Source organism: Podarcis raffonei, chromosome 3 (genome assembly GCF_027172205.1).
Source record: "Podarcis raffonei isolate rPodRaf1 chromosome 3, rPodRaf1.pri, whole genome shotgun sequence".
NCBI lineage: Eukaryota > Metazoa > Chordata > Lepidosauria > Squamata > Lacertidae > Podarcis > Podarcis raffonei.
This window is the reverse complement of record NC_070604.1, coordinates 5568225-5583209: the sequence shown is the minus strand read 5'-3', so window position 1 is coordinate 5583209 and position 14985 is coordinate 5568225. Positions and strand designations below refer to the sequence as shown.

General features: G+C 40.5%; 1 protein-coding gene across 3 annotated transcripts in view; it reads right to left on the bottom strand.

Annotated features, from left to right (window-relative positions):
• Nucleotides 1–14779, bottom strand: part of AFTPH (aftiphilin) — a 41118-nt gene extending 26339 nt beyond the window's left edge. The window contains exons 1-2 of one of the 3 annotated variants that reach the window (XM_053380429.1): nucleotides 14465–14779; nucleotides 961–2638 (exon numbers count right to left, since the gene is read on the bottom strand). In XM_053380429.1, coding sequence (XP_053236404.1) covers nucleotides 961–2607 — 1647 coding nt within the window. In that variant the 5' untranslated portion in view covers nucleotides 2608–2638; nucleotides 14465–14779. Of the gene's footprint in view, nucleotides 1–960; nucleotides 2639–12785; nucleotides 12880–14064; nucleotides 14149–14464 lie in introns of those variants that run through there. The other 2 variants (XM_053380431.1, XM_053380430.1) reach the window with 2 other exon arrangements.
• Between the last annotated feature and the right edge of the window lie 206 nt (nucleotides 14780–14985).

Below are 14985 nucleotides of genomic sequence, written 5' to 3'. Positions count from 1 at the left end.
TCTGAGAGAAAAGTGACCCTAAATCCAAGCTTTTGTGGAAAACTTTGCACTTGTAGCCAGCATGTTTCCTATTCACAATGTCTCTTGAGTTTAACACAACCTTAATCCAATTTCCTCTTCAGATTCAGTTCTATAGCTTGCTTCTACCTTGAATGGCTCTCATGTAGACGCTTGATTAAACTTTAAGCTACATAACCTCTATCTGCTATGCTTTCAAAACTTGGCTAGTTTTTAAAATGAAAGAGCATCCTTATCTGTATATGACAAAAAAGTAAATCACAAATTATCAAATGTTCTTCCATCAAATGAGGAGGATTGTCTGGTTACAGAGCAGTTGGAACTGCAAGAAGCTTTGTATGTGTGTCTTGCACCAACAGCACAGAAAATCCAACTGGGCTGAAACTGTCTTTGCCACCCAAAACTCTAATTATTTAATGCAGACAACAGGACCACAAAGATTTATCGCCTGTGCTACATGTGTTCCCAAGTATAACTAAAATAAGTGTTCTTGGAAAATCACAGTAGTGGTGCAATCTGGGAGTAAACCAACTCAACATAGTAGTTATGATTCAAAGTGGACCCGCTAGGTTTCCCACACCAGCCCCTCTCCTTCTGCTGGACTTTATGCTCCACCCCTAGAGCTGCTTCTGAGGTTGTGGGGTTCACCAGAGTTAATGCAGAAAATAGCTTTTCTGCTTAAGAGGCATTTGTTGCCCTGTGAGGAATTGCAGCTGGAAAGGAAAACGAGCAACATCCCCCTGCTCAATGCATGTACATGCTGAGGAAATTTCAAAGAGCCTCAAGCTTAAATGGAATTTTGCTGGAGGGACTAACGCCCACGTAAACATGCATAGTATTGGAATGCAAAAGTAAGAGGTAAAATGAAGTGTGTGCATTTTACATAATAAAGCGAATTGTAAAAGCAAACCATAATCATCAGTAGCAAAGTGTGGTAGTTACCCGAGCTGAAGCCGGCAAGTCCTGCAACTTCCCACTACTGGTTCCATGCAAAGATGCTACAGAAACACTGTTAGGTGTAGGAGTCACTGAATCTTCATCATCAAAAGTTGTGCCTGTCCTATCTGATGGCCACACATCTTTTATGGGATGAGGTTCCACCACCTGCTCATCTTCAAAAGCAGCCCACAAGCAGCTCTCTTTTTGCTCAGCCTCAAAAGCATTCCACTCTGTAGCTTGGTTACAACCAGCAGAACTGAAGGCTGAAAACTCATCAGAGTCTGGAAACCTTTTTACCCCTAAGCCAAAGTCTCCAAACTCACTGTCATTTCCATTTTCCAATTCTGCAAGAGGCTGAACTGTCATGCTAGAACCAGCATCATCTGTGCAACATTCATTCTTGTTTGAAATCTCTTTTGATTGAGGAGTTCCCTTTGATGATCGCTGATGAACATCACTTCTATCTGTGAAGTCACCACATGCATTACTTCTTTTACTGATGTCTTCAGAAGGGCTTTGAAAGTGTTCTTGGCTGGCAGAAACTTGAGTAAAAGCAAGGGATCCATTGCTGACTGTGCCAAAGTCACCAAAATCATCTTCATTTAAACCACTGCATGATGCATGCCCAATGTCACTTTCACCATTCTTAACTATTTCAGAATCATATATGTTCTCTTCTGTAGGATGAGAGCCAAGACTTTGAACTCCACCTACATTAAGGCTTAATGTATCTGCATTATCATTGGTCCTTAAAAAGGTATGTTCTTTACTATTTCCAGTGTCACACTCCTCTCTTCCTCCAATACTTTCAGTTGTGCCTACTGAATTCACAGTTGTGTGTATGGAAGAAATAAAGGCATTGTATTCTAGTGATGTGCAGTCCTCTTTAGCCTTGAAGTCTTCATTGTTCGCTAAATTAATTTTTGAAATGCAAATCTGTCCATATTCACAGCTTCGATCTGAAGTTGCTTTCTTCATAGATTCCCCCTCACCATTTATAATATTGCTTTCCTGTACACAAAACACTTCTTTTTCACTAGAATTTGTGCATATTTTATTTCCTGTTTCATCAACCAGGCTTGTTTGTTTATTTGAGAACGTGGCAAAGTCTGCAAAATCCTCTGCTGTGGTGGGTATAGACTCCAAACTTAATTCAGAGCTATTAGTGCTAATTATTTTTAATCCCTTTGAGTCACTGATACCATCTGTATCTTCAGCTTCCTGAGAATTTGCCGTGTCCAGTGCTACAAACCCATTTGTTAGAACTTCTGGACATGGCTGTTTCTCACCATTACAGCTGTCTACTTGGTGGTCCTGACTTGGAACTTTCATATCAGTCCTAATAATTTCAGAGTATGACGACTCTAATTTTCCAGTTCTCTTAACTTCTTCTGCATAAATATCATCAAGTGAAGTACCCAAACTTCTACACTCACATTTTTCTTTGTTACTGCCTGAGTAATCAGAGTTACATGAAGGTTTATGTTCTTCCTTTGAACTGGAGTAATCTGATGCAAAGTCAAAGGCTCCAGTACTTCCAGCATCGGAAAACCCACCAAAATCACCAAACTCATCTTCATCCTCCTCCTCTGCTCCATTATCTAGTGGTGGTGGTGATGAAGAATACATTCGGATGATATCTGGTTCCATGGTTCAGTCTTTTATGAAGGTTACTTTGCACCTACAAGAAAAAAGGGGGAAATTACTTCAACATGCTGAGTTCAAAATGCTGTCAACTATAACATAAGAGAAACCTGGAAACAATTTACTGTATTTTACAATATGCAATAAACACTTCACTTTAATTGTTCATCTTTACATCCAGTCTGAAGATGCTATTAAAAGAACATGCCTCTGCCCCAAATTTCTTATTGATGAACCACAAATTCCATTGGTATGCGACTTGCCCTAACTACATGGGACATAATTTATCAATTCACAGATAAGCTACCTACAATAGGTTTCATTCAATTGTTTTATTTATAATATTCAAAGACTTATGATACTACAAGTGGGTCAAAGTGTTGCAGTATATTCCTGGTGTGTGCTGAATCCGTGGCTGAGAGGGTTGGGGAGAAACATAAGTTACCAAAAAATACACACTTGGGTCTTACTTCATGTGCCAAATGTTTGAAGACTAAAAATTGCAACCGTTCTGCATGCAAGTTAATGGCACTTGCGGCTTCTGCATACAACTATAACTGAGTGCTTGTTTTGATCTGGGAGGAAGCCTAAGGGGACAATTTAAGATCTTTGCTGCAACCCAAGAGATAAGGGGTATTTTTGGTAGCCTCACCATCTGACCAGCAGTATTACAGTGGACTACTACTGATCGCCGAAGAATTGATGCTTTTGAATTATGGTGCTGGAGGAGACTCTTGAGAGTCCCATGGACTGCAAGAAGATCAAACCTACCCATTCTTAAGGAAATTAGCCCTGAGTGCTCACTGGAAGGACAGATCCTGAAGCTGAGGCTCCAATACTTTGGCCACCTCAGGAGAAGAGAAGACTCCCTGGAAAAGACCCTGATGCTGGGAAAGATTGAGGGCACAAGGAGAAGGGGACGACAGAGGACGAGATGGTTGGACAGTGTTCTCGAAGCTAACATGAGTTTGCCCAAACTGTGAGAGGCAGTGGAAGACAGGAGTATCTGGCGTGCTCTGTTCCATGGGGTCACGAAGAGTCGGACACGACTAAACTACTACTACTACAAGCTATTATCTCTCAGTACAGCCCTCCATCCTGCAATAGGGGTATAACAATCAAGTGTACTGCAAGTTGTTGTATACTAGTATCTCAGCCCAACCTGCAATGACAGATAAAATTAAAGCTACAACAGCTCCAAAGTGTTATCCACTATTAGCTTCAGTTCAAGCTTTACTGTGCAAAGATAATATATTTGCACTCAGTGAAGTTTATAGTTTTGCCACTACCTTCCTTGTACACATGGGTAGTAGTGCTTTGCCTATAATGGCAGGCACGCTCCTGCTGAAGCTGGAAAAAATCAAGATACATGCAACAGAAGCCCAGATTGTTTTTACTATTGCTGGAGCAGCACACATGGCTCGTACAGAAATAATGTTGAAGTATATGGTGTTAAAAATGAGAATTTTGTAAGAAAGTAAACAAGGCTGCCATATTGTTTTGCCCTAACCTGTTAAAGCAGAAGTTACTTAATTTTTATATTACAGTATACACATATCTGTTTCCTAACATTCCACCCTCCTCTCCCAGGTTCTTGTCACTGACTGTGTTTGCAAGCTAACAATAAGCCAGACCTTCTGGAGGATACCACAGCTGAAGCCCTTCCTTAGAAGTGTGCACTGACAACAATAGATCTGTGGTGTTACTTTTGACTATGAAACCTAAAAAGTTTATTTATATATATATATATATATATATATATATATATATATATATATATATATACACACACACACACACACACACACATATATATATATATACACACACACTACACACACACATATATATACATATATATACTGTAACAGCAGTAAAAAATCATTGGTATACCTCATTCAGATAATGAAAACATGTAGAGCAGGAGTACTCCCTTTTCCTGCCAATTATGACAATTAGTGCAATATGTTGTATGTACAAAGGATTTCTAGTGAGTATGCACCACATTTCATTTCAAAGCATTTTATATACTTTCAATACTAGAGCCAATCCCTTGACAAATAAAATGTATACAAAGGACAAAGAAAAACTGTTTAAAATTCAAACCACCCTGCCCAGTTCTGCAAGTCACAATGACCCAGGACTCCTGAATGTTATAATTTTGTGTTCTCAGAAATGCTTTGCAACACTAGAGTTCTCTTGGAATTCACTGAGTTATGCTATTTAAACATGGTTAACTTGACTCTCTAGCCTCAAATATATTGTTAATCAAAGCTTATAATTATTAATGACTTCATCCAATAATAATTCAACCTGCAGAAAATTTCATATACTAAGTCAGCAAAAGATCCATCTATAATAGAGCTAAAGCAAACTCACAACTTAAAGTAAACCCCACATCTTTTTCTACTTGTTCAAATGTTTTCCTTACAGGAGTTATGTAATAAGCATTACAATTACTCATAACAACAAAAGTGCCTGTCTTTGAATTGAAAGCTACTTGTAAACACGTTTACTCATATGCCTTCAAAAGCCAAGAGCTAAACATGATCACAAGTTAAATTCTTCTCCCACCCCACTTCATCCCTACCCTCATCTCAATACTGTAAGAGACATCTTGGATTTTGGAATACACTTCTTTTATATAATAATTTTTATTGGTTTTTTCATTTTTTCAAACACAACAACATTATTATGTAACACCATAAACATTTGGCTACATAAGCCTGAGACTCCCCCCCCCCGAATGGTTTTCAAACTTATTTTCTAATCCTGCATTTAACTGTATTTTATTATTATTATTAAATCTACTTTTATTTAAAAAATTAAACCAATCTTAATAATAAATGATAATTTATCCTTACAAAACTTCTTGTAACCCTACTAACGATGTCAATTGTTGACAGCTGTCTTTCAAATACAACATAAATTTATTCCAGTCTTTCAGGAAAGTCTGGTCCTGCTGGTTCTGAATTTTCCCAGTCAATTTTGCCAATTTGGCATAGTCTAATAATTTCATCTGCCACTCTTCTTTGGTTGGTAATTCTTCTTGCTTCCATCTTTGGGCTAATAGTATTCTCGCTGCAGTTGTTGCATATAAAAACAATGTTTTATCCTGCTTACAAATTTCTCTTCCTACAATACCTAATAGAAAGGCTTCTTGGGTTTTTTTGTAAATGTATATTTCAACATTTTAAAAAATTCATTATATATCATTTCCCAAAACGCCTTTACTTTCTTACAAACCCACCACATATGTTAAAAGGTACCTTCTTTTTCTTTACATTTCCAACATTGATTATTTGTTCTGTATGTTTTTGCTAATTTCACTGGCGTTATATACCATCTGTACATCATTTTCATTACATTTTCTTTAAGTGAACTCAGGCCGTAAAATTTATTCCCTCTTTCCATAATCTTACCCAATCTTCTAACTGTATATTATAACCATTATCTTTTGCCCAATGAATCATAACAGATTTAACCTCTTCATCTTTTACATGCCATTCCAGAAGTAGCTTATACATCTTTGACAATACTTTTACTTTAATACTCAATAAATCTAATTCAAACCTGGATATTGTATATTCAAATCCATTTTTCTTTTTGTCCTCTCTAAACATTTCATTTATTGGACGATAATGCAACCAATCATTTACCAATTTTTTAATTTCCTCATATGGTCTTAATTTCCACTGATTATCTCTTTCAATCAGCAAATCACTATAAGTGGCCCAGTTCCCCCTCCCCCATATTTAACTTTTTTACAGTTGTAGCCTCTAACGGGGACAGCCACCATGGTGTTTTGCATTCTAATAAATTATTATATTTATTCCACACCTCATATAGTGTTTTTCAAATTATGTGGTTCAGAACTGGAATACTCTTCTAGCACATATATAAGCCTGCTTATATGACCCACTTGAATCAACAGGTCAAGTTATAAATTTAATTTGCTTACTATATTTTTATATTTCTACTTATAAAGTACTGGGAGCTGCCAGGTTCAGAACCTTAATGTATGAGCAGCAAGCTTCCACTCTGAAAGCAGCTCACACTCTCAAAGACATAGAATCATAGGCTTGTAGACTGCAAGGGTCTTCTAGTCCAGCCCCCTGCCAGGCAAGGATCTTTTGCCCAACATGGGGCTTGAAATCACGACCCAATGAGAACCTGTTCGGACAACTATAGAAACATAAATTTGAGCACAACTACATCTTCAGTGTTTTTAAAGAAACTATATTAAATGTTTCTACTTTGGGGAAGGGCGGGGAGTTAGACTAGGAGAAGCAGCTGTTGCTATGGTTTAAGGGTTGAACTAAACCAGGTTTCTGGCAGCTAACAACTTGCTCATAAATACAAGGAAGACAAAGGAGCTTGTGGTGGACTTCAGGAGACAGAAGAGCAATGTCCAGTCACTTTTGATTGATGGGGTCTGTGTGGAGAGGGTAACAACGTTCAGATTTTTGGGCATTGAATTACAAGAGGATCTGTCCTGGAGTGTCAACACAAGGGGGCTTGTGAAGAAGGCGCAGCAGAGACTATACTTTTTGAGAATTCTAAGGAAAAACCATCTTCCGCAGAAACTGCTGCTTGCCTTCTATCACTGTGCCACTGAGAGCGTGCTTACTTATGGCTTATGTGTGTGGTACGGAAGCTGTACTACCCAGGACAGGATGGGGCTGTGCAGAGTTGTTAAGGCAGCAGAGAGCATTGTTGGCTGCCCACTCTCCACCTTAGAGCAGATTTATGCCACAAGGTGCCATAGGAAGGCACTGGACATAGTAAAATATCCATCGCATCCTGGTCACTGTCTCTTCGAGCTCCTGCCATCGGGACGGAGATACAGGACGATGAAGACAAGAACGAGCCGTCTTAAGAACAGCTTCTTCTCCAGAGCGATCTCGGCCCTGAATGGGAAGCCTGGACTTTGAAAGTCATCTAATCTTCCTTGCTGTACTATACTGTATTGTTTAATTAGTGTTTTTATGGAGCAGTCAAGTAATTTCGTTGTCCCCGAGAGGGGGCAATGACAATAAAGATGATATTCTTCTTCTTCTTCTTCTTCTTCTTCTTCTTCTTCTTGAAAGGTAATGGAATTTGTCCTTGACTATTCAACCTCTAAATTGTTGCTCGGGCATATTTATTTATTTAGCCATTTCACATGAAAACTGCACATAACTACCAGAAACAATCCTTATCTCTCTAAAGCATTAAAATGTTTTTCTTCTGGACAGCTCTCATTTCTTCACACTCATAATAGAAGAAGAAGAAGAAGAAGAAGAAGAAGAAGAAGAAGAAGAAGGGGAGGAGGAGTTGTTTGGATTTGATATCCCGCCTTTCACTCCCCTTCAGGAGTCTCAAAGCGGCTAACAATCTCCTTTCCCTTCCTCCCCCACACCAAATACTCTGTGAGGTAAGTGGGGCTGAGAGACTTCAAAGAAGTGTGACTGGCCCAAGGTCACCCAGCAGCTGCATGTGGAGGAGCGGAGACGTGAACCCGGTTCCCCAGATTAGGTGACTCCCGCTCTTAACCACTACACCACACTGGCTCTCCTAATAAATAAATGGAAATAGCTACTGCAAGGAAATTTCACTGTGCAAATCCATTCAGAACAGCTAAAAGGCATATAACACAAAGGTATCCTTGATTTAAAAGTCGCTTTCCATATGCAATACATATTACTTCTTGATTTAAACATTAATTTGCTTTATTTCCCTATACCAGATAAACATTATATTTCACAAATATTTCATAAAAACTTAAATAGAAGTATTTTGCTGTGCTCATCCTAGTATTTTTGCATAAAATACTACCACAATCAAGATCATGAGAGCAAGTGCAAGGGGCTTCCCCTCTTCAGTCCCCTGTGTTAAAAACTCAGGTATATAAGCTAGACACATAATGGCACATTGAATCTAGGTTGTGGTCACCAAATCAGAATGTCTATTTGCCAGGACTAAATAACTCTTGGGGTCCCTTCCAACATTACAATTCTATGTTCTATGATCTCAACTACATTGCTTGACTATAGAAATATAGAGCTATATTGGTCTTACAATAATTCACTTGTTCCTGTATGCAGGGAGAAACACACATGGTGGAAATGGAAATAGTATTAACTATCGAGTAAGGCAGAGGTTTTTGAACTGTGATTGCCAACTGGGTACCCAGAAATCTCCAATTTCACAACTGGACTCATGCCAGTAGTAAAATACCCCTGGCTAATTTCAAACACTGTCAGCCCCTCCCCTTTCTAAATCTGCTATGGAGGTCTGTCAACCCTCCAGAGCAACTGATGGGATACAAGGAGCTGAAGAGGGAGTGAGATAGTGCAGAAGAAGGGAAGTATGCTCAATATTAACCATTAATTATTTCAGTTTAGGTATATTAAAATTGCAAGTCTTATCAGTAACCTAATCTAAAATCTGATATTCTTAAAGTTATCTTTTGTAAAGTTTCATTCAGTAGTTTTCAGATGACCTTTACATAATTTATTCTCTTGCATTAACTCTCTAGTGGAAACATAATCAACCAAGGTCAAACTTCAATACTTATCAAATGTATCCACGCAAATACACCTCAATCACAGACAGGTATGCATATGAGTTCTTGCAGCTATTTCCTATACAGTAGAATTTCTGTGCTCTAAACAGCTTTAAAGCAGAAGCATCTTGGCATCAGAAATTGAGGCATCAGAAATAGACTGATGTGTACAAACTTTTGCCGGAACTCAGACTCAAAATCACAGTCCGCCGAACTGCTTATCCTTACACTACCCATGAGACAAAATCCTATTATTATTATTATTATTATTCCCAAAGGTCTCAGGGCAGATAGCTTTGGTCTTTTCCAACAACAATTCTCACCAGTCCTCCAGGGGAAAGAGTGGATGGGCAATAGAGAAGGGGGAGAAGCAAGGTTTGCCGAGGGATCGAGAGGCGAGAAATTTGAGCCTGGTTCTCCCAATGGCTAATTTTTGCAACATAATTTTGCAAAAAAGGCGCACGTTAGTAAATACGGTACTTCATGTTGATGGGTTAAAACAGTTTTCTTTGACAGGCATCAAGGCTTAAAATTTACTTCTCAATTTACTAAGTTTTAGATTTATGAGTGATATACACATACAAAGAAACAAGTCATGCTGTTCTTAGCCTAGCCAGCATAAGCTTACCTCATCTATAATGTATCACTAGATTCTATCTAAACCATCACTGTATAAACTCGAAGTGTTGAAATCATTACCACTGTCCTCCAGTCACTTGTAATGGAAACATGAACACAGGATATTACATTTCTTTAGCAGTTGTCTGCTTCAGTTCAACAATGCTCCATTTTAAAGTGGAACATCTTGTGGAATTATAGCCACACAAACTCCATCCAGGCAGAGCCCATGGCAATATGCAACTGGCAGGAATCAATAGCCAATTTTGCTTTGATGATAATTATTCCCCCCAAGTAACTGCTGTAGAAGAAAACTTCTACCAATGAATGTGAGCAAATGATCCTAATAGGCAACGCTGTCCTGCGATATAGAAAAATATTGGACTGCAAGTGTAGCTGAAAAAGAGAGAAAAACAAAACCCTTATACTTTTGTACAAAGCACATTTTATTTGCAAGGGATAGAAATCAGTGTACCATATACAAAAATATGGAGCAGCTACCTATACAAAAGTATCGGGCAGTATCCAATAGGGCTGAGCGACGTTAGATTTTCAACATTGTGATTTATCATCGGCCAAACATCACGGTTTGGTGATAAACCATGATACTGAACAAGCTGCACTGGTTCTAGCCTGGGAGGAGCAGGGAAAAACTGCCTCAGCTGTCAGCAGTCTGCTGCTCACCTGCGGTTCCTTTAAACTTCTCCACTGGAGAGTGGATAGCAGCGGTGGAAAAGGGTGATAGAGCCCACACCTCCTCAGTTGAGCAGCCATGCTCCTGCTCCTGCTTGCATATAAGCAGGAGCAGGGGTCTCTTAGCTGGGGGGAGGCACTTTAACGGAGCCTCCACCACACCACTGGCTTGTGTGAGCCAGTGGTGGTTTGGGGGCTCCATAAAACTGCTTGGCTGAGGCAAGGGCAGTGGCGTGCTCCTCAGCCAAGCAGTTTAAAGAAACTGAGGAAGAAGCTGTATCGGTGTCTCACCAATGCAGCTTGTTTCTCCCTCTGCCAATATGAGGGCAGACCGCGATGGCGGTTTCATTCAGCAGTACATCACTGGTGAAACCGCTGCCTCTCCTGAGTCCCTCTGTCTGCAGCGCCCATCTACAGCTTGTTTTTCCCTCAGTGCACTGGGCACTGGAGGCAGATGGACTCAGGAGCTGCGATGGCTTCACCAGCAATATACCGTACCTTCAGCAACAGTTAATTGGGAGTACTTGGCTCAGGGCAAATACACCTATTGTTATGTCTAGGTTCAAGGACATTGGAAGTTGAGATAAAGGCAACTTGCTCTCAGTTTGGAGCAGGCAGTTGCACTCTGAAGTGAGAAGTGAGAGAAATCTGCAGTGAGAGAACAGCAAGGTGGTGGGTAGAACAAAGTGAAAGAATTCTGTTTTTGTACATAATCCGTCTATCTTTCAATAAAAACTATCAGTTTTCAACCGCAGGTGTTACTGTGCTCAACCTGCTCAACAGTCAACAGCTGAGTGAAGCTGTCATTACGGTCTGCCCCTCACACCAGTCCTGGGCGAGATGTCAATATAACTCCCAGGCCTAGTACCCAACTAAACTGCTCCACAGGCACAAGTACTTTGGGCTGCACAATGGAACTTCCCCTCACTATCACTTAAACCAGCAACAGAGGGTTGGGGAAAGCCCCTGAACATATTTAGGGGATATGCAGAAAGAGAAAAGGAAGTTCTGTTGTGAAGTCAAAAGTTCTTGTGCTAGCAGAACTGTTTAGCTGGATACTGCCCATTACCTTGACAATAGTCAGACACAGAAGCTTAATAATAGAGGCCTCAAGTCATCCCGTGTGCACCCAAGACTGACAAAAGAAAGCATTTATTCACACTGCACATAATGAAACTATGAAATCCACTCCACCAAGATGTTATGGCCCCCAACTTGGATGGCTTTAAAAGGTGATTAGACACATTTTTGGATAACAAGGCCATCAATACTATAAGGATGACTATGATTTATCTCCACTGTCAGAGGCAGTATGCCATTCAGGAATAGATAATGGGAATCAGAAGTTGGGACAGTGCTTTTGTGCTCACATCCTGCTTATCCCACAGGCACCCGATTGGGCACTATGGTAACAGGATGCTATAGCTGATGCACCTGTTGGCCTGCTCTAGAAGGGCTCTTTGTAATATCAGAATGTTGGAATGGAAAAACTAAATTCAACCTATCTGTGCTCTATAGCATGAAAGAGAAGGAAATAGCTTATAATTTTGTAGGCTTTCTCCCTTCTCTTAATGTTCCTTTTCCAATGCCTGTTTGGCATTGGGAACTGAAAACAGTGCACAGTGTTCACTACCTTTTGAATAAAGAACCAGTGTAGTCCAGAGTGCAGCAGTCCACTATGTCTGGATGGAGGGCCAAGCCATAAGGGCCAAATGGTCCCATGTGGAAACTTTCTTCTTGGAAAACTGAGTTTCACATCATATGGGCATGTGCTTAACTGCAAATGCTTAGTATTTTCTTAAGCACAAGAAATTAAAAATGCCACTTGAGACATCAGAGAAGTATCCAAGAACCAATTGTAAGCACTATCTCAGGTAATGTGAAACAATTATGGGGAATATTTATCTTGATTCTCACTGTATCTATTTTTATTCTATGTTGTTTTTCAAAAGTACTTTCAATGCTTCTATTGATAAAATTATTCTGCTGTATTCTGTTATTATTTGGACTGTGAGCTATCTTGAAAGAACCCTTGCCCTGAAAAGCATTTAAAATAAAAATCTCTAACATAAATACATTTGTGGAAATTAATCCTAATAAGAGAGGTTGTGTGTGTTCAAAAGCTTCTCCTTTCTCTTTTAAACAAAAACCCTGCAGTATTACAACAGTGAATACTGTCTTAAACACACTATTAAGTAGCTGTTTATATAAACAAATAGCAATAGGAATTACATTAAAGAAAACAAGCCACCTAGGACAAAGTCACATTAGTGTTATGTCAGCCTCACGGCCCAATGGCATACCATGTGCTCTGGAGTGTCCTTACCTATTTTAAATATTAAAGCCTTCTTACACATTATTCATGCTGGAACTTTTCTATTGTTGACCTGGAAGCATCCATTTCACTGTCAGATGCCTCTAAATTAGAGATTAGTTTTGCCATATTAAAATAGTTAGTCACAATTTGGTTGTTACAACTACACTATGGCAATATTTATTATATTCCCCATACTCCAACTTTGGTCACAAATTAAGGTTTTACAACAAACAATACAGTATAAATAACGCCTGATCTCTTACATCAAGTTCATATGTGAATTCTTTCTGCCACAGTAACTAAATATTTGTGTTTCTCTCTCTCCCTCTCTCTCTGTGTGTGATAGATAGAAGTAGCATGTTAAAAAAAACAACTCGGGATGGTGAGAAAAGAAGAACCTAGACCAGCTTTTCAAAACCCCAACAATGAATTATTGTTGTCAACAAAATTGTAAAGTGTACTTAACAGGAAATTTGATTTTTAGACAGCCATGTTGTTCTCTACCAAGAGACACAAACTATTTTCCTTTGTTTACAGTGGCGAGAAATATTAAAATGTCATGTTTTAGCCCAAGTAGAAACTTAAATCAAAATCTTAAGGAACAATGAACTGATGTAAGATATAAATGTCATTTACTGGACCGGAGGAAGATATAAAAGCCATTCAAACCTAACAGTTGTTGTACTTTAAAAACAATGCTACCCTGAAAACTGGAACACCCAGTCATTACAGTTTTATAATGTTCCATTATGCTCTTCAGGGCTCATTGTCACAAAAGCCAATAAGCAGCACCATACTGAAATGAAGTTCTTCAAGTCACAACATAAAACGGGGCTAATACACAACGAAAGTTATTTGAACTAGGAGTCTCAAAAGTTTCTTTCCCCTAACTCTGAAGAGGAATAGAAAGGTAGCCGTGTTGGTCTGCCATAGTCAAAACAAAAAATTTTTTTCCCTTCCAGTAGCACCTTAAAGACCAACTAAGTTACGGTAGTTCTTGGTATGAGCTTTCGTGTGCATGCACACTTGGTATCTGAAGAAGTGTGATTGCACACGAAAGCTCATACCAAGAACTAACTTAGTTGGTCTTTAAGGTGCTACTGGAAGGGAAAAAATTTTTTTGTTCTGAAGAGGAATGGAGGAGGGGGAGAGAAATGGCCCCTCACTGAGGGGAAAAGGAAAGTGTTTCCTTATCTTACCTCCTCTTTCTCACACCACCTTCTCTCACATTTTTAACTTTGAAGAGCGGGTGTGTGTGTGTGTGTAAATAAGTGTTTAAATACCTTACCTCTACTTTCTTAGCCCACACAGCCCCGCCGCCTCCTCTCGTGTTTAAGCCACACGCTCAACAGGACACAATCCCCACAGAGGGCGAGAAGTCACAAAGTTCTCCCCACCCCGCAGACGCTTCCTTTTCATGGCGAGCGGCCCCTTTATTTTAATGGGAGACCCTCAGGCCCGCGTTTCGTAGGACGGGAGGGGGCCCGTTTCCATGGAGAAGCCTGCCTGGTAAATAAGGGGGGGGGTTAAGAAGAGACCAGAGAAGCGAGGAGGAAAGAGGCCGCTTCCTGCCCTCAGAAAGTGCGGGGTGGTCGGCGGACGCCGCCGGGCTGGGAGGCTCCGCCTTACCTTTCCGGCTGCCGAGCCCCGGAGTGACCCGACGGCGGAAGCAGCGCGGCATTTCTTACCTCAGGCCTCCTGCAGGGGCAGCTGGGCCGGGCATGGCCAGGCCAGACGGGGCTCGGAGGGTTACTCGGGGCCTCCCGCGGCAACCGCCATCAGGGCGAATCCATCTGGAACTCCCCCCGCCTCCTTCACTCCGGAGATGCCCCCCCCCGACAAGAAGCGCCTTGGTCCAGCCCAACTCCCACTTAGTCCATTGTCTCCCGGCATGCAGCGCGACAGAAACGTCCCTAGGTTCTTCGCCCGGCGTCGTCTGCTGCTGCTGCTGCTGCTACCGCCGCCACGGTCAGAACCGCCACATCCTCTTTCTCGCGTCACTTCCGGCGGCGGTTAAGGCCTCCGCCCGACGCGCTCTTCTCGACGCCTTTCCGGTATACAGTTCAAAGTCCAACGCTTTTGCCGTCAGGCGGTCAAAGGGCACTATGGTCTCGCCAGGGTCAGTGGCGCTTTCCATTGTTGTTGTTTTGTTTTTCCCAATTTTTTTTATTAATTTTCCAATTTATAACAAAAAAGACATCAAAAACAA